The sequence below is a fragment of the Chenopodium album genome, chromosome 7 (genome assembly GCF_948465745.1).
Source record: "Chenopodium album chromosome 7, dcCheAlbu1.1, whole genome shotgun sequence".
In the NCBI taxonomy this organism is placed as follows: domain Eukaryota; kingdom Viridiplantae; phylum Streptophyta; class Magnoliopsida; order Caryophyllales; family Amaranthaceae; genus Chenopodium; species Chenopodium album.
The window spans coordinates 22,452,234-22,477,568 of NC_137840.1; the positions used below are offsets into that span (position 1 = coordinate 22,452,234).

The window sequence follows — 25,335 nt, forward strand, 5'->3', positions numbered from 1 at the left end:
GTGTGGTTTGGAAAGGGAAAGTTATTTAAGTGTAAAGGAGCGAGTGTTAGGAGTTACAGAGCCGTTGGAACCTTCAATGGGACTTGTAGAACGGGCTGCTTAGCTGGTGTAGGGAAGAAGTCTGAAGGAGCGATGCCTATTCCACCTGATGTAACTTTCAATGATACTGATGTTAGGCTTCGACTTTCAGAGTCACTAGGAATTGCTGAATCTAGCAGTGATGTGTTTTCAGAGGTGGCAGCTCAGAAGATTTACATGGTCAATTGAAGCGTATAAGGTTTTCAAAGGATTAGTCTTTTTAGGTTTGGGATAGGAAGGGGTAGTAGGAGTGGAGTCTATATAATGCCTCTCCTTTTTTTTTGTTTGCTCCTTTGACTAAGTTAGTTTTTGCTATAATTAAAATGTATAAATGTTTTGTGGATGTATGTTGTTGTTGATAGATATTGAAGTGCTTATGTAATGAACTCATATTAGTACATATATGGGGGTTTGTATTCAGACATATGGTTATGTAATTGATGTAATTGATGAGATGGATTAAATATATTTTATGATAATGAATTTTTTGTGTCGACTTTTGTTTTACGAGTTTCACTATTATTTGCTTTTAGAATTTACCAAAATTACATTAAAGGTTTATTGCTTGTTTTGTTATATGAATTTAGGGGATTCGGATCACAAGTTGTGTTCACAAAATTTATTGAATAGTTGATATAACAAGAATTTCAAGGACAGTGTATCGTGGAATTTTCATATAGTTTTGGAAAATGAGTGAGTAACTTGCTGTTTAAGATAATTTTAAAGAATAAATTGGTTTATATTCAAGTAATTTGAGAAATTTAATTTATATTCAGGAAGTTTGGGTTATAATGTTTATCATTTTTATGTCTGTTATTGATCATTTAGATCGCTTATTACAAGCACCGTCTAAATCAAAGAATTACAAAACTAAACGTCTAAGAGGTCTGGAAATTGGAAGTGATGAAGTAGATGATGCAAATGTATCCAAAAAAAAAAAAAAGATTAGAGCTCAACAAACAAGTAATTTCCTTTTTTTTTTTTGTAGTGCTATGAACTTTATTAATTTTTATGTGTTGAAGTGATTTGAACATTAATATTAACGATTTTCATGTTTATTATTGTATAAGCACCTTTGTCAACGAAGAACTATAATAGTAAACGATGTCCAAATTTAGAAGGTGAATGTGGTAATGAGACACAAAGGTATGTATATGCTGGTTATTTAAATAATAATCTTATAATACAAAATATGGTATATCATTGTTATTATTTTGGTTTTTCAAAATATGTTTGAACTTGTGGTGTAATTTCTATTTTAAAGGTTACAAGAACAGTTAAATGAAAAGGCAGCAAGAGAAACAAGTATAAGAGTTGAAGTGACAAGTAATTTCTCGGTCATCTGTTTTGAAGTTGGGTATTTTTAGAATATGAACATTAAAGAGAAAATTCAATATACTAATCTCCAGTATTCATATTTAATACAGAGGTTCCAGGTGAAACCATTGGGAAGAAGATTCCTACTAAAGCTTATCAGCTTCCTGCACCAACTTACTGTCATAGATGTTTGGCAAAAATATTTTACTTTGAAGCACTTCACTTTTGTTGTGATGATGGGGAAGTTAGAGTTGCTGTGAACGATTATCCTACGCAGCTTGTGTGGTTGTTAACTTCTATGGATGAAGAAGCGAAACATTTTAGGAAGTATGTGCGACTATATAACAATTTGTTTGCTTTCACTTCAATAGGCGGCGATTACAATGTTAAGACAAAACAAGGAACCTATGTTTTTAAGTTACATGGCCAGATTTATTATAAGATTTCCAGTTTAGTTCCTAGAGAAAAGGGGCCAAGATACATGCAGCTTTATTTTTATGATGGACAACAAGAACTAGCTAATCGTCTTAAATGTTTTCCTGTATTAAGGGAGAGTATTTTGAAAATATTGATGGAGGTTTCTGATTTAAACCCATATGCCAAGTTTTTTCGATCTTTCAAGGGAGTTGCGATTAGTGATTCGACACAGATTTTGTTGAGTTAGAATACGGTTCCCGATCAACGTGTTTATAATGCTCCTACTTTAGACGAGGTTGCTGTTATTTGGCCAGAGACTACTTCTTCTAGTGAATCTGAAAGTCCACATATACTGGTCACTGCTCAGAATAATTCTACTCATACAATCAACCGTTATTATGGTTGCTATGATCCTCTGCATGATCCATTACTATTTCCATATGGTGACTGTGGGTGGACTCAAGGTCTTAAGAAAATGTCTGTGGGTGGTGTGCAACAGTCACTGTCTTAGTCGGATCCTGTTTCTTTTTGTACTGTTCATACTACTGAAGATTTGTTAGACGAAGAGGCAAGACGTATGAGTTTTATATCTTTTTAAACAAAAATTATTAAATATGTATGATTTTATTTATTGACATATATTTGGATTTCTTGTTTAAAACTTTTTTTTTTTTTTTTTTTTCAATTGCTGATTTGTAGGTGCAAATGGAAGCTCATCTAAGGCAGATAGGCATATTTCAGCTCGAGAATACTATTCTTATAAACTTCAGTGTCGCCATGGAAATTTATTACTCAAAGCTGGAAGATGTTTTCAACAATATATTGTTGATATGTATGTCAAGGTAGAAAATACGTGCTTGGGTTTCTTCCAAAGGAATCAACAGACAATAAGGGATGATCTTTATCAGGGTCTTCTTGATACTATTGACTGTGGAGAAGTTTACGCAGAAAATGTTGGTAAGAAAGTCATATTACCTGCCACATTTATAGGTGGTCCTCGTGATCTTAAGAAGCGATACTTAAATGCAATGTTGTTAGTTCAGAGGTTTGGCAAGCCTGACCTATTTATAACAATGACATGCAATCCCAATTGGCCTGAAATTAATCAAGAACTTGCTATTGGAGAAGAAGCACAAAATAGACCAGATATTGTTTCAAGAATATTTAGAGCAAAGGTTCTTGCTTTAAAACATTTAATTCGAAAGAAAAAGGCATTTGGAGAAGTAGCTGGACTGATTTATGTTATTGAATTCCAAAAAAGAGGTTTACCACATGCTCATTTTCTCATTATATTGAAATCTGAGTTCAAAATCAAGTCTCCCGATGAATTTGATAAGTTTGTCTGGGCTGAAATTCCATCTGTTGAAAATGGATACTTAAGGGAAATTGTGATCAAGCATATGATGCATGGACCATGTGGTCATTTGAATCCGGAATGCCCCTAAATGAAACATAAAGAGCATCGTGGCAAATGTAAGTATGGTTATCCAAAACAAAACTGTGATGAAACAAAAAGTAGCAATAATGGATATCCTTTGTATCGAAGAAGAGAAACATGTGATACTGTTAAGTTTGGGGATTTGAAATGGATAATTCATGGGTGATTCCATATAATCCATACCTTTTAGCATATTTCAATTGTCACTTGAATGTTGAAGTTTGCTCTACTATTGAAGCAGTTAAGTATCTGTATAAGTATGTTTATAAAGGGCATGACAGGATATCTTTCAATGTTGTTCAGACAAAAGATGGTGTACTTATGCATGATGAAATTGATCAATTTCAATCGGGACGGTGGGTTTCACCTTATGAGGCTGCATGGCGTCTTTTTGGTTTTAATTTATATGAAATGTATCCTCCAGTTCTACCTCTTCCTGTACATTTACCTAACTCTCAGCTAATACAAATGAGACCTCATGAACAACTTACAAAGATTGTTTCAGATAATAAGCGTACCAGAACTTGTCTTACAGAATTCTTTAAATTGAATTGTAAATCAGCTTTGGGTACAGGTTGGTTGTACAATGAATTTTTAGAGCACTATCGCTGGGATGCATCAGATAAACTTTGGTATCAAAGTAAAAACAAAAAAATTCAGATTGGAAGGTTAACATTTGTTAGGCCTTCCGAAGGTGAAAGATATTATTTGCGGCTGTTGCTTCACAATGTGAGAAGTCCTAAGTCGTTTGAAGATCTATGAACAGTCAATGGTTACTTGTGTAGTACTTTTCAGCAGGCAGCACTTAAGCTTGGATTGATGGAAGAAGATGATGCAATTGAGATGTGCTTAACTGAAGGTAATGCCATTCAGATGCCTCATGTGATTCGAAAACTGTTTGCTACATTGCTTATCTTTTGTCAACCTAGCAATCCTTTGTCTCTGTGGTCGAACTATTATGTTTCTTTGTCAGAAGATTTCCGATATAAATATCCTACAAATGAAACAAAGGTGAAACAATTGACTATCAAATCAATTGAGAAGTATGTTGAGTCAATGGGAAGCTCTTTGAAAGTTTTTTGGTTAGATATTTTAGTAGAAAATGATGATGATGCTTTACATGTAACAAAAGACATTGAGGATGCATTGAATGCTCCAATTCCACCGGAATGTTTAGAATGTAAAGATAAATTGAATCAGGCTCAGCGAAATGCATTTGATGTAATTATGGATCATGTTAGAAATAAGAAGCCTGGTGATTTCTTTATAGATGGTCCTGGTGGAACAGGAAAAACCTTCCTGTACAATGCCTTGTATGCAGAAATAAGATCAATGGATAAGATTGTTTTACCGACAACAACTTCAGGTATTGCAACAACTAATATTCCTTCAGGAAGGATTGCACATTCAAGTTTTAAAATTCCTTTGGATCCTTCTGGCTCTGTAACTTGTAAAGTTCCTAAACAAGGAATTTTAGCTGCACTGATAAGGGAAACAACTTTAATTATCTGGGATGAAGCTTTTATGGCTAAGAAGGAAAATATCGAATCTCTTGATACATTACTCAGAGATATTTGCAATTCAAGCGAATTATTTGGAGGCAAATTATTAGTTTTTAGTGGGGATTTTAGACAAGTTCTTCCTATTGTTCCACGTAAGACACAGCGAGAAGCAGTTGCTGCAAGTTTAGTTAGTTCTGTTTTGTGGCCACAACTGATGAAGTTCAGGTTGACTGAAAACTTAAGAGCTAAAGATAATCCTATGTATGAATCTTTTTTGTTGTCATTAGGTAATGGAGAATTATAAAATGATGAAGATGCATTTGTTGAGCATCCATCAAGTATTATTAAGCCTTGTTATTCTGGTGCAGCTAATGATGTACACCTCACTGCTGTAGCAATTCCAGAAATGGATATGCCTCCATTCAGTACAAATATTTTTACTACAAGAGCTATTTTGACACCAATGAATGAGGATGTTGATGCCATTAATTCAAGCTTGATTGAAGAATTCCCTGGTGAATCAGTGGTATATAAAAGCTTTGATATAATGATTAATGAAAATTGTTCTATCTATCCCGTTGAATTTCTAAACAAGTTGTCTCCTGGTGGTATGAGTCCTCATGAGCTGAAGCTGAAAGTTAATAGTCCTGTTATTCTATTAAGAAACATTTTTCCATCATCTGGATTGTGTAATGGAACAAGACTTATTTGTAAACGGTTCTTTCCTAATCTCATTGAGTGTGTTATAGTTGGTCAAAATAGAGGTCAGCATGTGTTGATTCCAAGAATAAGCTTGCGTCCATCAGATTCATCAGGTTATCCTTTTCAGTTTCAACGAAAACAGTTTTCTTTGAAACTTAGTTTTGCAATGACAATCAATAAAGCTCAAGGGCAGACTTAGTCAAGTTGTGGTTTTCCTTCCACGACCATGTTTTTCACATGGTCAATTATACGTTGCACTTTCTCGAGCTCTCAAGTCATCTAATGTCAGTGTAATAACTTAGGCCAGCACGCAGCAACAGGGTGTAAGTCATGTGAAAAATATAATATCTTATGATATTCTTCAATTGGCAGGCATTATTTAGCCGTGTGAATAGGTAATTATCATCAATTTCCTTATGTACATGTTAGTGTGAAGAGTATATATATCATTTTGTTAATAACTTTAACAAGTTCTTTTGTCTCTTTTGTGATTACTTTCAGGATAAATTACTTAACAGGGCAATAAGAGTACTTCATTTGCGATTGTTGAGCAAAGTGAGGTATGAATAATTTTACAACTGCATTTCATTCTTTTTTTAAAAAAGGGTGTTCGCGTAGCATGATACAAATATTATGATCTGTGTATAGTTTCCAAGAATGAAAATTTAAAGAGATTATTAAATTAAGTAATTATATGTTATTTATATGAAACTCTATTTTTCAGCTATGTTTTACCAATTACTCTTTCAATACTTAAAATACAAGGCAACTATAAGCAAGAAGAAAGACACTCGAGAAATAATGATGATGTTACTATGTTTACATTAAATAAAGGTGATTATGCAAGTTTAGTAAGTTTTAAAATCAAGTTTGTGAATGATTATGTCTTTTGCTATTGTTAGTAATTATGCTTTGTTATTAAAATAACAATTTGATCAGGATAAAGGTGTTTAAGAAATTGCAGAACAAGGATAAACAAAAAGAAGATAATTTTGTAAGTATATTTCACTTCAATAGTAGACAAATTCTACTCTGATTAAAAGGAATTGTGAAACAAATTCTATTCTAATTAGGATTACTTTAGTAGTAATTAGAGTAAATTTTTTTTTGCAAGACTAAATTTTAATTAGAATTACTCTAACAAATTGCAACTACTACTTTGTTTTTTCCTTTGTTCACAGTGATGCAACAACCTGGATTTCAGCTTAAGAAGTTAACAGATTTTTTTTAAGGAAACAATCTTTTAAAAGATGTAATAGATGTGTAAATTATAATTACAAGTTTGTAAAAACTTAGACCTATCTAATTTATGGTTTTGAAAAAAAGTCTTAAAAAAAACAAAGAGACAAGTAAAACTGTTACATGCTAAATAATTATGCATGCATGCATTTTCTTTTTGAAAAAGTTAATGGAAAACACTAATATTGTTTGGTGAAATTTTGCATGCATCTCTTTACCATTTTTAATATTTTTTGGGGAAAAAAAAAGAATAACTAATTCTCCCTATTAAAGTAGTGATAAGCTTCACCTACATTCTCTCAAGAAAAAAATCTAAATTTCTACCATGCTTCATATAAAAAAAAAAAAAAAATCAAACGCATAAAACATTGGATAAGTTGTACAAGGATCCGCTCTCAGCAATCAATCATCTGTTATTTCATAGGTATGGTCTTTCGGTTAATTATGTTAAGTCAAATCATTTTCACATCTAAAGATCTGCATGTGTTGCTATTACTCATCACAATTTGTATTTGTTATATACAGTTCAATTTAATGCAAAGAATATTAAATGTACAGTTCGAATTTGCATGATGTGAAATATTATATATCCACAGGTATATAGTTTGATTTTGCTTGATATGTGCTTAAGTTATATGATATCTTTAAACTTGATTATAATAATTATAGAGTAATTAAACTTAATCACTTAGATAGCACAATGGTTAACAAAATATATTAAATAGATATTTTTATATGTTGCATGCATAATTATTATTGGTAATAGCTTATTAAACATCAACATAAGGCATGCATTATGGAATTTATATGCTCAGATCCTTCTAGATTTAAGATATTATAAACATTCTACAAAATTAGAAGTTTAAACAAGTTACCCTACACTGTTTTATACACCTTAAAGGAATTGATTTTTTGGATGCATGATATATATGGATTATAATATTGCTTTTCAGAATAGGTTATTATTTGTATAATTAAAATATCTACGGATCTAACATGACATGCATGGAATTTAGATTATCCGATCTCTTGCATTTTAAAGAAGTACAATGGTTTATAAAATATATGTAATAGATATTTGTACATGTTGCATGCGTAATTATCATCGATTAGTGCTTACTAAACATCAACTTAAGGCATGCAAAATGGAATTCATATATTCAGTTCCTTTAAAATGAAGATATATATACATTCTACATCATTAAAAGTTTAATCGGATTATCCTATACCGTTTTATACACCTTAATGGAATTAAACTGTTAGATGCATAATGCATATGAATAATAATATTGCTTTTCAAAAATCATTATTGTTTGTATAGTTAAAATATCAACAGAACTAATGTGACATGCATGGAATTTATATTATCCTCTATTTTTTTAAAAAGGGTCAATTAAAAACATGTAATTAATCACTCTTTTCCTCTGCCATCACTTCATTTTTCAATCTAAGATAACAGAAATTTGTTATATGCATATTATTAGTAATAACCTAAATACGATTAACTCTAATGAAGTTTCAAATATAACATGCAGCAAACGTTTTCATGGCGCCTCATCGTAAATTTCTAGATGAAATTGACCCAACAACAAAAAATTTTAAGATAAAATTTAGAGTTGCAGAAAAAGGCCGTCCTCAAATATCAGAAAAAAATACACGATATCAGTGTATGCTTTTAGATGATGACAAGGTACACAAATATTATCTGAAAAATATTTAGAGTTTTAATATTTGATTTTTAAAGTTTAGCTTATAATCTAAGTAATTGTTTGAATTTTGGCTTTTCACAGAAAAACCGAATGAAGATGACTCTTTTTGGTGATCAAATTCCAACATACTGGGATGTTATTAATTACAGAGGTAATTATGAAATAGCTGATGCTGTAGTTAGGCCCTTGGATGCACAGTGGAGAGCTAGAGAGGCTGATCTTCCATATCATTTGTCACTAGGAGGGAAAACTGTCATTCGATCTTTAGATCCTATAGGAGAATTTGTTTATCCTAGATATCAAACACTTGATTCTATTCCAAGCATTCCTGTAGATGATGAAAGACATGGTAAATAAATCATATGGACTACATATACATACATTATATTATAAAGTGTATATTTTCACTGTTAATTTTTTTTGGAGTTACAGATATTCTTGTGATAGTTCTCTATGCTTCACTAGAGCCAAGGAAAATTGTGACGTCATTTAACAGAGAATCAACAGTTCGAGAGCTCATTGTGATAGATCATAGGTAATTGTTTGCGCGGTCTAGAAAATGTCTTAGCATTTATTCTTTTTCGTGTTATATCAATACAATATGAATATTGTGAATCTTTTAATTTCAATACTAATCAACCAATGAAAGTTTGCACTTGGAATGATCTTGCTGGGGAACAATCAGAATCAGCTGTCTCAAATAGTGAACCTTTTAAAGTAATTGGTATCACTGCCTTGCGTCTTGTAACTCGACAAGGTTAGACAATAACTTGGATCACACTTTGATTTCCAACTTGAAAAGGCATGTAAAATTTCATAATCACAGTAAAAAATGTTGATATCCTTCAAATTTCAAGATTTGTACTTGAATCAACTATGTCAACTTTTATCATGAAAGAACCTGAAGGTGACAAAGTAGAAGCATTAGCTGAATGGTAAGGTGTTATAGAATTGAATTTATGAAATATTTCACATATTAGGCTACACATGTCTAAAATATAAATTCTATGAGTTGAAAGAAGCACAGTTTATAATTTCTGTTGCAAGTGGAAAGCACAATTTGATGATAATAATCAATATTGTGTACAAATTTAATGACAAAACCTCTAACTGCTGACATTTTCTTCTCTTAAACAAAAAATAGGGCAAAGAAACATCGAACTACGCTGATCAATGAGCAAAACAAAATTAAGGCAACCTTCAATCCAACAGATGAAAATACTGTAACAACTATAGGCCGCCTAAAGGCGAGGAAGGTACATTCTTACACCATATCTATAAAATGATTAGTAACATCAGAATACATAACTGATATAGTTTTGGTAAATGTTTTACCATAAACACAACAGTAATAGCCTTATTCAACATATATACAATGCAGTCAGCAACTACACTTCCACATGTTGTATTTTGGTTGAATGTTGTTGCTACTAATATGGAATTTGAGAAATTGAGAGCATACATAGGATGCTCCCATGGTGGAAAACAAACAGAACTTGCTCTTGGAACAGTTTACAATTGCAAAGCATGCTCAAGAAAGGAAATTCATGCTGCTTAAAAGTAAGAAATTCAGTAAGCAAGTTAGCTCATTAAACTTTCAAATGTTTATTCTGTTCAAAATGAAATTACATTAATTTTGTAATTTACAATGAGCAGGACAACAATTACTTTTCATGTGTCTGATGACACTGGAACATTGGAGCTCACTGCCTACTCAGAAGTATGTGACAAGCTTTTCCGCATGCCAGTTAAGGACATATACGAAATGAAGATGATGGTATGTATACAATATATAATAAACGAAGCACAACCTCGCTATTTAAAACTACCACCACTAAAAATTTCAAATGTGTAGATTACTTAAACTTTATTTTGTACTCCCTCTATTTTTAAATACTTGCTCCATTTCTCCATGCGCGGAGTTTTAGGAGAAATTGGAGAAAGTAATAAAATATGGAGGTAGTGGGGTAGTTGAGAAAATAAAAAATTGTAAAAAGCAAAAGTAATGGAAGAATAGGAGGAGAGAGAGTATTATGTTGGGTCCACTAAGTGTGAAATGAATTAAATATTTTAAAAACTTTTCAAAAGAGGAAATGGAGCAAGTATTTAAAAACGACCGGAAAAGGAAAGTTTAGCAAGTATTTAAAAACGGAGGGAGTATGTACTTAGGAACAAACTTACAAGTTCCAAGAGACAGCTCAGAATTTAGCATCAAAGCATTTTCTGATCAAAGTTGGACCAACAACTGCACTGTCAAAGAACAATGTTTTGTAATGGGGGCTAAAGGGTGTACACTTGGTGGAGGATCCAAAATCAGCTACCAAAACAGAGAACAGTTCAACAAGTGCTGAAGTGAATGACAAAGAAGCAGCAACAATCATAAGCACAGAAGCTGTGAATGCTGAAGTGAATGATGAAAATCCAGTTCAGACGACAGAATATGCAGATAACAAAGAAGCACCACAGAAAGATGATCTTGTTTTCTCGAGTCAAGGGGAAGAAAATGCCTCTGCTACTGATGAGAGTTTTGACACAGCAAATCAGAACACTCAAGATAGCGTTGGTGATTTCAGTCAAAAGAGAAAGAGATTCGAAAATGAAGCCCAATTGAACATACAAACACCAACAAAAGATGTGGAGGAATTGGTGACCAGAAACACCTCTACCAAATTAGCCATGCACAAACCAAAGGAACAGGATCAAGCTCTTTCAAGTGCCCAAAAAACCAAGGAAATCAGGTCTGAGGTGCAGGTTACTTCTGATTCAATTCTATGCACAATCAAGCAGGAGAAGGTCGACAAGCAAAGTTCACTCATATTTTAGGATGATGACGAGGACAATTCTAAGAACATGAAACTACTCTCTGAACAAATCAAGCCAACATCAGCTTCAACAAGTATCATCCATCTATAAAATATATAAATTAAAGTACTAATATATATTTTGTAATGTGTGGAATTGATTAGGAACAAGTATACTACGGTTACTTGTTCCTAACTAACACCACTTGTGAAGGTATAAACCTTAACTAGGCACTTAAATATTTTGCAACTGGCTAGCAACTAGAATTCTTTTGGATGTTAAAACTACTATAATAGCTATATAAAAAGCTATATATGTAAATAGGTAGCAGTCTACAATATTAAGAAGTAGTTTAATGAAAATCAGCAGCTATGTAAATGTTGTAATGCTTAAAAATGTAAACCATGTTTTCACTTATATAAAAATATAGCTCGGTTTACAGTATATCATTTTCCACCTGAAATAGAAATAAATAAATGTATTATGTAGGTATTCAAATATGCGTAAGAGAAAAAAGTTGGATCCACCAGAAACATTTCATGACCATTATTATAAGAAAAAAAAACCCTAAAAACAAAAACACCTTGATCAGAATAATCAATCCATAGGTTTACATTACAACTAAATCAATATAAAAAACAATAGGAACTCTTTTCCTATATTTAATCAAAGCACCTACATCTACTTGAACATTATAGAAATTAATGAACTAACTAACACCATTTCTAATGGAACATTTATAGATTGCTCCCTGCTTCTTAACTTTCAGTTGCACATTGAACTGAGTATCAACAAGCTGAAGAACGACATCGGTAGTTTTAGGGAAATCAATGAAATGTCGTTTAGCAAAATCAAATGGAACATTCAGTCATTGAAAATAAAGCACAAAGTCAAATAATTATGCCAAGAAAAAGAAGAATAGAATGAAAAATAAAAAATCAAACTTGAAAAGAGTTAACAAAAATCAAACTATAATTCCTTGATCAACATAAGCTTTGGTAAAAGTGAATAAGAAATGATGTTCACAACAAGCAGTTGCAAGCTTGGCAAGGCAAGCATTAGTTTCGATCATTTTAGATGAGAGCCTTTTAATAGCAGGTTTCCTCCCACGCTTTTTACCTGAAGTACCAGAACTTCCACCATATCCATTTTCCTCAGCTCTCTTACCTCCTCTAAGTCTGCGAATTTCAACATCAAAAGAGTTATCCCCTAAATAAGTAAATATCAAAGCATCACGAGCATTTACACCATTATCCTCTACAAAATCAAACCACCCAGCTTTAAGATATGTTCCCCATCCTCTACCACACTCGTCATGCACTAAAGTAACAAACCATGACTTGTCATTACCATCCAATGACAACTCTATGTTTTAAAAACCATCGTCCAGGACATCCCTGAAGCCATCTGGAATACGCTATTTAGAGGCACACAAAAAACATACACCACAATACAAGCACAAAATCAAAATCCAAAAAATTAATCATCACCAAAAATAATTTAGATAACACAAATTAGAAATAACAATACAACTACGATAAAAAAAAACAGAAACAAGAATGCATACCAATTTTTCATGTTGATCAATATCATTTTCATACAGAATGGTAAATGAAAGAGAGATTCTATCCATGGAAATTTCTAATGACGGAATACTTATAACTCAAAAAAAAAAAAAAAAAAAAAATTAAAATGTAAGTCTATGTAATAGCTTAACTCAAATTACTTCATATCCTTCACAGAATTATTCAATATATAGGCTAAGTCAAAACTTTGAAACTACAACACCATTAGTTAAATTCAAGTCAGAACTAAAAATAAAACTTCTACAAGTAACCTTCATAATACAAAAGTAACTTTAAATTCCATTTCACCAATAATAACAATAATAAAAACATAAAGTCAAGTAAATGCCATAATGGTCAACTAAATTTTCATTTAACTAACAATAATACAAATAAATGCCATAATCAGTATTCATGGACAAATTGTGATGTGAGAGTCAATCAAAAAGCAATTACAACATTCATACAAAGAAGAACAAAAACACTTCTTGTCATCACATTAACATACAAATCACACAAAACAATCTAAATCAATATTTTTTTTTTATAAAACTAAGAGTTCTGCACCAGAATTAGAAATCAAGAGTTACCAAAATCAACTCTTTAAAATTATCTAGACACTCAACAAACCACTAATGTGTAAAGCAAATTGACTTTACAAATATGAATCGCTTTTCAAACAGTCTTTTGATTAGGCCTCACACTCTAATTATCAAGCATACATTTCTAGCATTACCTATCAACAAGCTTTCCATTAAGCTTAACACTCTAAACTCCTTGTCTAACTTATAGCTTCTGACTACTGCAATCAGACAATAGATAAAGAAACCTAATTTGAAAATATTGACACCTTAAACAAGTTATTTTAAAGACAACCAAAAATAATGTTATAGGTGTCATCTAAAATAACCTGAATATTTGAAATGCTTTTAATATTTCACTAAGTTCTTTTCTAAGTTGTGCATGCATTTATATTACTGTCATATATATGAGTTAAATATACCAATTTATCAGATGGTACTCAGATTTCCTGACCTTAGATTCTGCAAGCTAACAAACTAACAAACCACAGTAAGTACCATTCAGCCATCATTTTTCTGATATTATACTTTCTAATCCTAACATTTCTGAGTTCTTTCTTACCGGTAACCAACTCTGCCTTCTTCCCTTTGCTATCTTGATGCGCTGGATGATAAAAATCCTCAATATGTTGATGTTCCATTCTAAATTATCACTAAATCACTCCTTTACCATATCTCATAACCTCTTTTTTCTTCTGGACCATCACTACATCTTTTCTTTTCTTTATCTCACAACCTCTTTTCCTTACTTTATACATTTCTATCTCTCTAAATCTCAAGTTTTCTATGTAATTCGAAACTTAATTAAAAACAACTCGTATTTATGGACAGAAAAAACAAATTCTGCAATATGAACAATAAAAAAAATGGATAAAAGATCAAGGCATGCATAACTTCGACCAAATTTATTCCAAAATTTAAATCGATATCTTACATTGAGAACAAGTCATCTAAGAAAATCCTTGTCAAAGTTGTCAATATCTTCACCTAAGTCCCTACTATCAATCTTGCCCTATTTGCACTACTCATCAAATGTAGATTTGCCCCATTTGCGCTACTCATCAGATGAAGAAAGATGCCATGACAATCAGCAATTTTCTCATTCTGACAACAAGTAATCACTTAAATTAATTTGATATCAAATAGTTTAATTAAAGCCATTAAATTTTAAAATAGACCAAATATTTACAAAGGTTGACATTATATATCCGACATTGATTTCAAAAGCTTTAACATCATGCTAGCAAAATCTTGAAGTTGACCTATCACTTAATCTTGATATAGTGTCTCCTTAAACATAAAAAGGAAAACCAAAAAATTGTTTCAAATGTTAATCTTTCAAAGCCTTTAAAATATAACTTTTCTCAATTTATGAATACCATTACACGACTTTAAATTACATTAATACTAATATTCCATATTAAAAAACTTAAGTGTAAAGAACTAACTTAAAACAGTCACTCTAACACAAAAATAGATCCAAACTTAATCAACCATACAAATTTTGCTTTAAAACAAAATCAACATCGATATTACTAAGTGTGTAACACAATAATACCAAGAAATGGAAGACATTCAAAAAACAACAAACTGAATACTAACTATAATTCCATTAACTTCAATTTTATAATTACAACAAGCTACTTAATATAGCTACATATAATTACTGCTACAACTATTTCAAAAGCTACTACCAAATTTCAACAACAAAGCTAACCCCACATACTTACATTAAAACCCCCTTAACAAAAACAGAGAAAATTACTATCCAAGCTATCTAAACCTAACACCTTATCTCTTAACAATCACTAAGGCGAGGGAAACTTGAAAGCTTCAGAATCTACATTAGAATCGCCAGGAGAGTAGTGATATATGTTACCACTAATTTCATCCTCATAGTTTATATCCCACTCCCCGGGATTAGCTTCATATCCTTCATCATCCTACCCCCCGGGATTTGCTCCTTCACCTTCATCTTCCTGATCCCCAGCCTCTTCTTCAAACACTTCCCCCTGCACCTGCCCCACTTCTTGTTCATTCTCCCCATTCTCCTCATCTTCACCCTCTTCCGATTCACCCCCTCATCCTCCTCATCTTCGTCTTCCTCATTTTCTGCCTCATCCTCATCCTCTTCCTCATGCTCCACCTGTTGCTCTTCCACTTCAGGCTGCACTTCCTCGTGAACCACCAATGGTTCCTCATTGTAGGGAATATTTCAAGCATTAACCCCTAGATTGAACCCCACTGTGATCATACACTAAAGTACGGTGGCGTCCAAAGAGAAAGAAGATAGAGCAAAAGAGTCGCCAACAAGTTTTTTAGGAACTTGTAAACAGTTCACAGGGTGAAGGTTACACCCCTTAACGATCCAAGAGATCGTCAAATCCAATAGGTCTGGAACCATGACTGGTAGTTCGGGGATGAAGGTACAAATCCAACCTAAAAGAGATTGAACCTGCCCTAATAATAGGCCTCTACTTTATTCTGATCGTATTCATGTGCGCTTTCTGACTAACATGCAATCATTAGGGTTAACCCTAAACCTGTTTATCTATGTTGGTTGAATATTAATGCACAAATAAACTATTATTGGCGATCACTTGAATTATAATCAAATTAACCCTAAACAAGATTATTAATTATCTTTATAAACGTGATTACAAGTACAAATTTCCTTTAAACATGCATAAAAGGTGTGATCAAGCAACAACAATAAATATAATCAAGCAACATGATAATAATAAAAATAATAATAATTAAAAAAATAATCATAATAATAATAATCATAATAATAAAATTAATCATAATCATGTTAAATCACAATAATAGCAAGATCCTAGGCATGATACTAATAAGATTAATAACAAACCCTAGCATGTCACTTAGCAATAAAAATCATATATTTAGCCCTAACATGATACTAACATGAATAAATATTAGGAAGAACATAAAAGGCATCATACTTTTAATCATACTTAGTATTAAAGTTACCCTAGACATGATACTAGGAATTAAAATAACAATCTAAGCATGATTTCTAAATCATAACATCAATAAAACAATTAAAGTACTTACTTTGATGCCTCTTACCCCTTTCTAATAACAAAATACACATGTTAGTAACTTCAAGGAAAATAATAAACAAAACAATCAAATCAAATAATTGAAAGAGAGATTTGAGACCAAACCCTCAGAAATTAAACCTTTCACGTCTAGGGCGAAGGCAACTTCGAATATGGCTAGGTCTTTCTAAATCTAATGAATGCGGAATTTTTATATTTGAGAGAAAACTAGTTTAGAAAAGAGAGAGAGAGAGAGTAATCAAGAGAATCTTGATGAGAGTTGGTGAGAATTGGTAAGAATAAGAATTGATGAGAAATTGATGAGAATTCGTGATTGAAAACGGAGTTTTTACCACGTTATTTATAGAGAAAATCAGCCAAAAAGATAAAATATCAAAACAGAGTTCTGGCGCAGACAAAAATTAATTAGCGCCAACGCCGGCCATTGGCGCCAGGCGCTAATGTTGGCGTTAGGCGCTAATCCCATTTTTAACGCGTTTTCTAAAATCAGATATAATTTAACCGTACAGGAGGATAATATCGTATTTTCCTCAAAAAATTGTTCTTTGATTCTAATTAAAACTCTAAAAAGTCAACAAAAGTCAATTTATCAATGCTAATCGAATTAGGAATGAAAAGAACCTTCTAGAAGAATCTAGAAGACTAAAACCATTCCTAATTGCATTAGGAATGATAAATCTATATTAGGCTCTCCTCTAGATCATTGGGCCACATATAAGGCTCAAACCGGGCCCAGTTCAATAAATCGTCCATAACTTCCTCAATATTCATCGGAATTGGGCTTATAATATATCGTTGGAAAGCTCTTGTCAAGCCCCATCCAACTACACTACTATTGGACCCATATCAGGGTCCAACCAAACAGGATTGGCTGTTTTCTTAAAATAAGTTTTCAAAAACAGAGAGAAGAGAAAAGAAATTAAAACTATCCGCAACACTAGACTTTCCTTACTTTCACTTCATTCGATTATGATTCGACGTGATAGGTACTCATCACCGGGTTTGATTTTGGGGAGACACAAATGGGTGTCTACACTCGTGAACCACCACAGCAGCCTGTTCATTAACTTCTCTTTGCACCTCCTCGATGACTCGACGAGGCACCTCTACAACAAATTTAACATCCTCATCATCTGTAGAAATCTCCATATCAACTACCCCAGCCTCGGCATTAGCCACTACACCAGATGTCTTTCCTACGTCACCCACAGACACATGCTTCCTTAACTTAGAACCAATTTCCATCCCATTATCATTATCACTATCAATTGCAATAACACCAATACATTCACTATCAACCCTAACCCTTTTATGTCCTGTAATTTTTTTTCCAGCATCCTTAAATTGAGATAATTCAACCTCTAACTCCGCCAACTCCCGCTGTAAAAACTGACATCTCTGATCAGCCTATGAACGAACATGCATATTCACGGCTAGAGAATCTTCGAGTTCGGATTTTCTTCTATACAACGATTGCAAATATGAGTTCTGATGTTCGCTTTGAAAACCAGGATACTTAGACGAAGAACCACCATTAAAATCAACCATTTTTTATAAAGGGAATTGAAAGCAATTTGAGTTTATTTCTCTTTAAAATCGCTTTTCCAGGGTATAATTTGATGAAGAAAACCGCTTTGAGAAGAAATAAAAATCAGATTGAAACTAATATATCACTTTCATGTCTCTTCATCTGCAGTTTGCTACAGTGTATTAGTGCTATCGAAAACCGCAATGCATGTTTTTTCATATCATAATAGACTCTTTGTAATAACACTACAAACGTACTACACAAGAATAAGAACATTCTAAAAATAGTTAATATGCTGAAATTATACAATGTACTTCTAATTCGTCAAAAATCAACACATCAAAAAAATAACGCGCCAAAAATTCACTCAAATATTTTAAATTTTTATTTTCTTATATTATACAAAAATAAATTTCGTACATTTCCACTCTTAGGCTAATTAAAACTGACTTACAATTACCCATAACTGACTTACACATTATTAGTTCGACCATAAAATACTCCCTCCATTTTATAATATAAGTCTCGTATAAAATTAATCACATGAAATAAGAAAAGATGAATATTTGGAATCTAACATTAAAGTAAAAACTAATTCATAATTAGTTTACCTTATTTAAGTTTTTTGATTTTTTTTTTGGAAGAAAGTAAATTATCATTGCATTATTCAAGATAGATATTTCCACAATCGATATATTAAAAAAAAAAAGGTTAAAATGAAACATTTCCAAATGGGTATAACTTTTTGAAACGCCTAAAATAGTATATAAGACTAACATTATCAAACGGCGGAGGTATCATTATTGTCACGTTACTTCCTTTTTTACCACTTTTTAAATAACAATTATACGGCTTTTAAGAGCATAAAGTTACCTAAAAATTAACATAACAAAAAAACTTTTCTATGACTTATAAAAGCAAAAAAAAAAACACATAAAACTCTATAAAATTAAATAGAAGCACGAAGTTGTAAGAAAAAAAAACTTAACCTTTCTCATTTCTTAAAACAAAACTATCTCACTCTATCTTTCCTTTATTAAATTAAAATGTTTATACATGTGAATAATTTAAATAGGCACAAATTATCATTCACGTATACATTGATTGACTCTTTGACTATAACCCTTACAAATCAATTGAAAATACAAATTAAACACCGTATCTAAAGTTATGAATAACAATTTCGGCATCAAGATCCTTCTCATTAATTCTCTTTAATCCCAAGCCATAAGAATGCAATAAAAGATTTCATTCACCTTAAGTTCCATAATTATTCCTACAATGAAAATAAAAAAAAAAAGGTTAAAAAAAGCAAATAATATACTATAAACTCATAAAAATAATATACTAACATTTCCCAAAAATACAATACATTGCTATAGTAGGAACTTTTGATATCAACAACCAATATTTCCCATATTGAACTTAAATCATTCCAAATTTTTCCATATCCAACTTAACTTTACAAAAACTTAAATTTATCAATCATTTCAAAAATATACAATACCGAAATAAAGCTTTAACTGAGAAATCCGATAAACACTATCGACACCCGATATTTTCAATATTGGTCGATTGCGCGCCTGTGCGCGATTGGGCAACTATTATTTTAAAACACAAACAAACATTAGTGAATTCCATAACATACATTACCACAAAAGGAGCTCCCATAACCCAAAGTCTAGTCCATGAACATGTGTCTAGGCACTCCCAAGTCATTCTAAGTTATTTAATTAACAATAGAAGCCACCAATGTTAGGGTGTACCTACATTAAAACAAGCCCAAAATAGTCTACTACCCCCTAACTTTGGTCTGCACCACACCACCCTACCACTTCATGGGAAGGATATATACACGCTTGCGGTTCCTGATACCTACACTCATCATCGGGTGTTGTGGTGTTAAGATCATATTCTTGTGTAGGAGGACAATGCGAGAAACATCAACATTGAAAATATCAGCGGCCATGAAGTAAATTTTTTTTGATTCTGAAGTGGAGTTGTGCCTGAACCTTCATCTTCTTAGAAGACCCATTGACATCAGCAAGATAGAACTTCTTCGTGGTTGTGTCCATGTTGGCTTCTAGGTCCTTAAAAAAAATTTAAAAACGAGGTTACCGTTAAAATTTTATTAAAACAAGGTTACCGTCAAAATTTTCTAAAAACGAAATTAGTCATAAATCTAAAACAAAATACTTATTACCGTCAAAATCATAAACATAAGATATACTGTATTTTTGGGAATTAAACGAAATAATTCAGTAAAAAATATCAAAAACCAATACGAATAAATAAATATTCAGTAATTAATAACACCTAAAGTTAATTAATAATAGTACAAAAACACCTAAAGATAATTACAAAGACAAATAACAATTCTAAAAACAAAAACAATAAATAACAAAAAACAGTACAAATAAATTTGTTAAAAATATCAGTTTAAAAAAATCAATGAAAAAAATAAAAAGTAAATTAATAACAGTACAAAAACACCTAAAGTTAATTACTTAATTAAATAAATAGATAGTTTAAAAAATTATATCTAGTTACAATTCACTTTGCTTAAAAAAACACTTTTAAATTTAGGGGAAAAAAACAAATAACAATTTTACAAACAAAAACCATAAATAACAAAAACCAGTACAAATAAATTTGTTAAAAATATCGGATTGAAAAAACCATTAAATAATCCAAAGTAAATTAATAATAGTACAAAAAAACCTAAAGTTATTTACTTAAATAAATAGATAGATACTTTAAAAAATTAATAATAATTACAGTTCATTTTGCATCAAAAAAACAAAAACACTTTTAAATTTAGGGGAAAAAAAATAACAATTTTACAAACTTAAACAATAAATAACAAAAACCAGTACAAATAAATTTAATTAAAAATATTGGATTAAAAAAACCATTTAAAATAAATAAAAAAATTAAATTACAAACAGTAAAAAAACACCTAAACTTAATTATGCAAAATGAAATTTAGCAACATAAAATAACTAAAAACAACAATTAAAGTAAAAAATAAAACAACAAAGTTACACAAGTACCTTCCCATTGGCAATTAAGATTGATCCATTCTTAATTGAAGCTTCTCGGGCGGTTTGTTTTGGCTCAACAGGCACACCATTTGTCTCTTTTGCCAACCAAAAGGAAGTTGGAGAGCAACCAAGTCTAGCAGCATAGTCGTTATATATGTGATCAAAGGTTTGATCAATGGTGATAGTGTACATCACACCAATGTCTCCAGGTGACAAGCTTCTCACAATCACCCCAAACTCTTCACCATCAGCTGTAGGGCCTGCATTGGTGGACTCTCCCGTGGTGGTTTTCTCTTCAGATTGATATTCAGTGTTGGAGGAGTCACTGTTGGAGGATTCATCAACTCCCTGGGCGAAAACGTCCTGAGTTGATCCAACACCTTGCTGATGATTGAGGTCGTTTTTGCGATAGTAAGGATGCACCCCATCAAACATGCTTGAGGAATCATTCCTCGACGCTAACTTTCTTTTCTTTAGAGACGATCTTCTCGCCTTTTTATAGGACTATTTGTAATGGGATAAAGTTTATGTTATAAGTACCATATTAACAAGCCATTTATATAGGCCCAATAGTTTTGTGTGTGGTATATATGATCAAAGGTAATTATGATGAAGAAGACAAAATACAAGTATAAATTATTTGTTCCCTTGACCAAAATGTAAGATTGTCAACATCAAAATATTTGTATCCTAATCTTGCCCCCGGTGACATCTTATTAAAAATGTACTCCGTAGTAATCTAAGGTCGTCGTCGAAAAAATTTTGAGTTTGACAAATGTCCAATACTTACGGATTATCTGACCCGGACACCAATAGAAAGTGGAATTCTTAGGGGGTCCATGGTGGGTGGGTTGTAAAGGTGTAAAGGCCCAAATACCCCAAACTAAAATTCGGAGTCGAGTCAGATTGGAGTAGGAGTCTCGGAGTCGACAGTCGGAGTATCGAAGGTCGGTATTGAAGTCGTAGTCGGAGACGCTGGGTCGGATGACTGACCTATTTTTTCACAATTTACAGAAAACTTTAAAATTAAACCTATCCGTTTTAACCTTTTTTAAAAAAAACAAATAAATAAATCCTTTAAAACAAATAATATTTTTTATAGTTCAATACCTTTTTCTTTTAAAACAAATAATCTTTTAACTGTTATCGTAAGGGATTACTTTTATGTGGAAAGTACTTATGTTTTACATTATACCGAAAAGGGATTACTTTAAACGTTACAAGGTTATGTGTACTAACTAAACAAGTTTTCTGATTTAATTTATTTCTATTTGTACGATTTAATTATAATTTGACTCTACTAAACACTTTGTCCAAATTATGTACTACGTAAAATCTAATACTCCGTATATACGTAACCTGGTACGTTCAATGGTCATTGTAAATATTATTCGTGGGATTTTTAATACAAGTACGTCTTCACATGGGGATGTTACAAGTCACCAGTTATGGTTTCGTATTTACATGGCATCCGTCGTTTTTTACTGTACTCTAGTTGCTCTTACACACCAACTGCTACTTTACAATATCTTCTACTTATCTCATACTAGTACTCTAGTATTTTATGAGTTGACAAGTGCCTTACCCTATAAGCTATGAGTTGTCTTGTCAACCATCATACTCCCTCCTTTTACTCTCCTACTTTTGATCTAATTGCATTTTTGTACTCTACTCTATCCTTTTTTTGCAGTACTCCCAAAACCACTACCCCCCAACATTATTTTTGTGTCTAATATGGCCAAATGAGTACGGATAACCCTTCTAACCCTTTTAAACCATTCTAAACCTACTTAACCCTAAACCCTACCCTTCTAACCCTACTAAACCCTTCTAAAAAACCTTTAACCTTCTAAACCCCTTTAAACGCTTAACCGTAAACCCTACTAAACCCTTCTAACAACCCTAGTAAACCCTACTAAACTTTAAACCCTTCTAACCCTAGTAAACTGTAAACCTTTCTAACCCTACTAAATCCACTAAACCATAAACCCTTCTAACCCTACTAAACCCTAAATCTTACTAACCCTAATAAACCGTTCTAACCCTTCCAGTCGTTCTGAACCCGACTAGAAACCCTAGACCCTTCTAACCCCTCTAATTGCTATACCCTAATAACCCTACTACTAAATCCAGAAAGCATTCCTAACTCTATAAAACCCTAAAGTAAAGGGTACATTTATTTTAATTGTGTTTTTATTTCATTGTAAAATAAAGTGAATTTAAACCCTAAAAAAAAAAAAGACAAAAGACAAGAAAACCAACAGAGTATCGGTCAATTAATACAAATTGTACTATATGCAATGTTAATATTATCAGACAAACATGTTCAACTTATGGGGAACTGGAACTTATTGGAACCAAATTGAACTGAATTGCATATTCAACCATTTAAGAAAATTAAGACAACAACTTAACTAAAATTTTAAGAGATCATACCCGTAAGAGTGTATTTTATGTTTAGATTGGTCATTTCTAAAAACTTTGACTTAGCCCATACAAATATATGTGTATTTGTAAATAGAAGTATGAGAAATGATTAAAAAATTGAGGAAAAGCACGGATTTTAAATTACCGACATATTATTCAAAGAGATGGTATTCATTACGCAATAACTTTATTATCAACATAAAACCCTTTATTATCAACACTTATATATATATATATATATATATATATATATATATATATATATATATATATATATATATATATATATATATATATATATATATATATAATATAGGGAAATTCTCTTTGGTGAACTCCAACTTTTTGGTTTTCTAAGTGTAAACATTCTTAAATTTTATTATCAATGGTAAACCTCAATTTGTGATTACCATTGATAAGTATTATTTTAATAAAATATCCTTAACTATGGTTAGTTTTTTTATTTTTTTAATAATTAAATTATTATTAAAATATTTTTTTTTAAAAAAAAAACCTTCCCCACCCAACCTAGCCACCACTCACCAACAGCCCCTACCCTACCGGCGGCCACCGGCCACCTCTCCCCCACCCCTACCAACGTCGGCGCCCAGCTCCAGCTTTGCCGGTGGCGCCGACCTTCGATCCCCCCTCTCCACCTCCTCACTTTCTCCAAACCACGAACCCCACCACCTTCCATTTCCCTCACCGCCCCACTACCGACCTCGACTCCACCCCAAACCACCCCGAAAATCGGCGTATCTCCCCCTCGACCCCCCTCCAAAGTTTGTCGGCCCAGATTTCCTTAAAACCACCCAAAAAACCAGAAAATGCTCAAACCCGTTTAAGGGTTGCGAAACCAACCCCGTAAAAAAAAACCCTCCCCCAACCACCTTGAACTCCGAATCAGGCCTTCCCCCACCCTCGAAACTTCGTCGCCTAGGGTTTCGACGGCGGGAAAGGGTCGGATTTAGGTTTTAACGTGGTGAGGGAGGGTTTATTCAGGTTTCGGGTTGGGTGTTTTGGAGTTTCGGGTTGGGTTGTCTGGGTTGGGTGGTGGAGTTTCGGGTTGGGTTGTCTAGGTGCCGACAGAGGGAGGGTGGGGGTTCGCAACACCGGCGTGGGGAGGGGGAAATCGGCGCAAGGGAAGGGGGTTAGGTGGTGGTCGGAATTAGGTGGTTTTGGGTGATCGGCTGGTGGGCGGGATTAGGGGTGGTTGGTAGTTTTTTTTTTATTTTTTTTTATTTTTTTTTTGTTTATAAATTGTTCTTAAATTATTTTAGCCTATTCCCTTGTGACATGTGTCACTTAAAAAAAACCCAAAAAAAAACTAACTAACTATAGTTAAATATCTAGTTAAAATTTGTCATTAATGTTATAGTTGACTTAATATAACAAATTGAGGTTTACCATTGATAATAAAATTTAAGAATGTTTGCCACTTAGAAAACTAAAAAGTTGGAGTTCACCAAAGAGATTTTCCCCCATATATATATATATACACACATATATTTAAAAATAATAAATTAATTTATTTTTGGAAAATAATTAAGAAACAATTTCACATATACAGATTTCGATAAACGTGATTTTATATGGTGTGGTTGGATTGATACCCACGTGTACGGACCAAAGTAGCTGCCTTAGCTTCATGGTAAAAAAAAACTTTAATAAGAAGATTTAACTATGGCTCCTTAATTCAGAAATCACAGAACATCAACCATGCCTCCTCCCATGTCTTTTGAAATTCGCCGTATTCCCATAATATGTTTTTTCAAACCTCCTGGTGGCGGTGACGTTGATTTTGAAGTTGATATAAACAATACCACATACCTACTCACCGGTGGCTCAGCCGCTCACCGGAAGTATGTGTCGAAAGAAACCATTTCCAACTTCATACTTATGC

General features: G+C 32.4%; 2 protein-coding genes across 2 annotated transcripts; both read left to right on the forward strand.

Annotated features, from left to right (window-relative positions):
- The first annotated feature begins 481 nt into the window (after window positions 1-481).
- LOC145640085 (uncharacterized) lies at window positions 482-3,257 on the forward strand. Its single transcript, XM_081691395.1, has 7 exons — window positions 482-520; window positions 855-1,001; window positions 1,166-1,224; window positions 1,343-1,404; window positions 1,506-1,972; window positions 2,060-2,300; window positions 2,512-3,257. The coding sequence occupies exons 1-7, from the start codon at window positions 482-484 to the stop codon at window positions 3,255-3,257; spliced, it is 1,761 nt and encodes a 586-aa protein (XP_081547521.1).
- A 140-nt stretch (window positions 3,258-3,397) lies between these two features.
- LOC145640086 (uncharacterized) lies at window positions 3,398-5,653 on the forward strand. Its single transcript, XM_081691397.1, has 3 exons — window positions 3,398-3,918; window positions 4,036-5,039; window positions 5,121-5,653. Exons 1-3 carry the CDS (start codon window positions 3,398-3,400, stop codon window positions 5,651-5,653), a joined length of 2,058 nt encoding a protein of 685 aa, XP_081547523.1.
- Window positions 5,654-25,335: the final 19,682 nt, after the last annotated feature.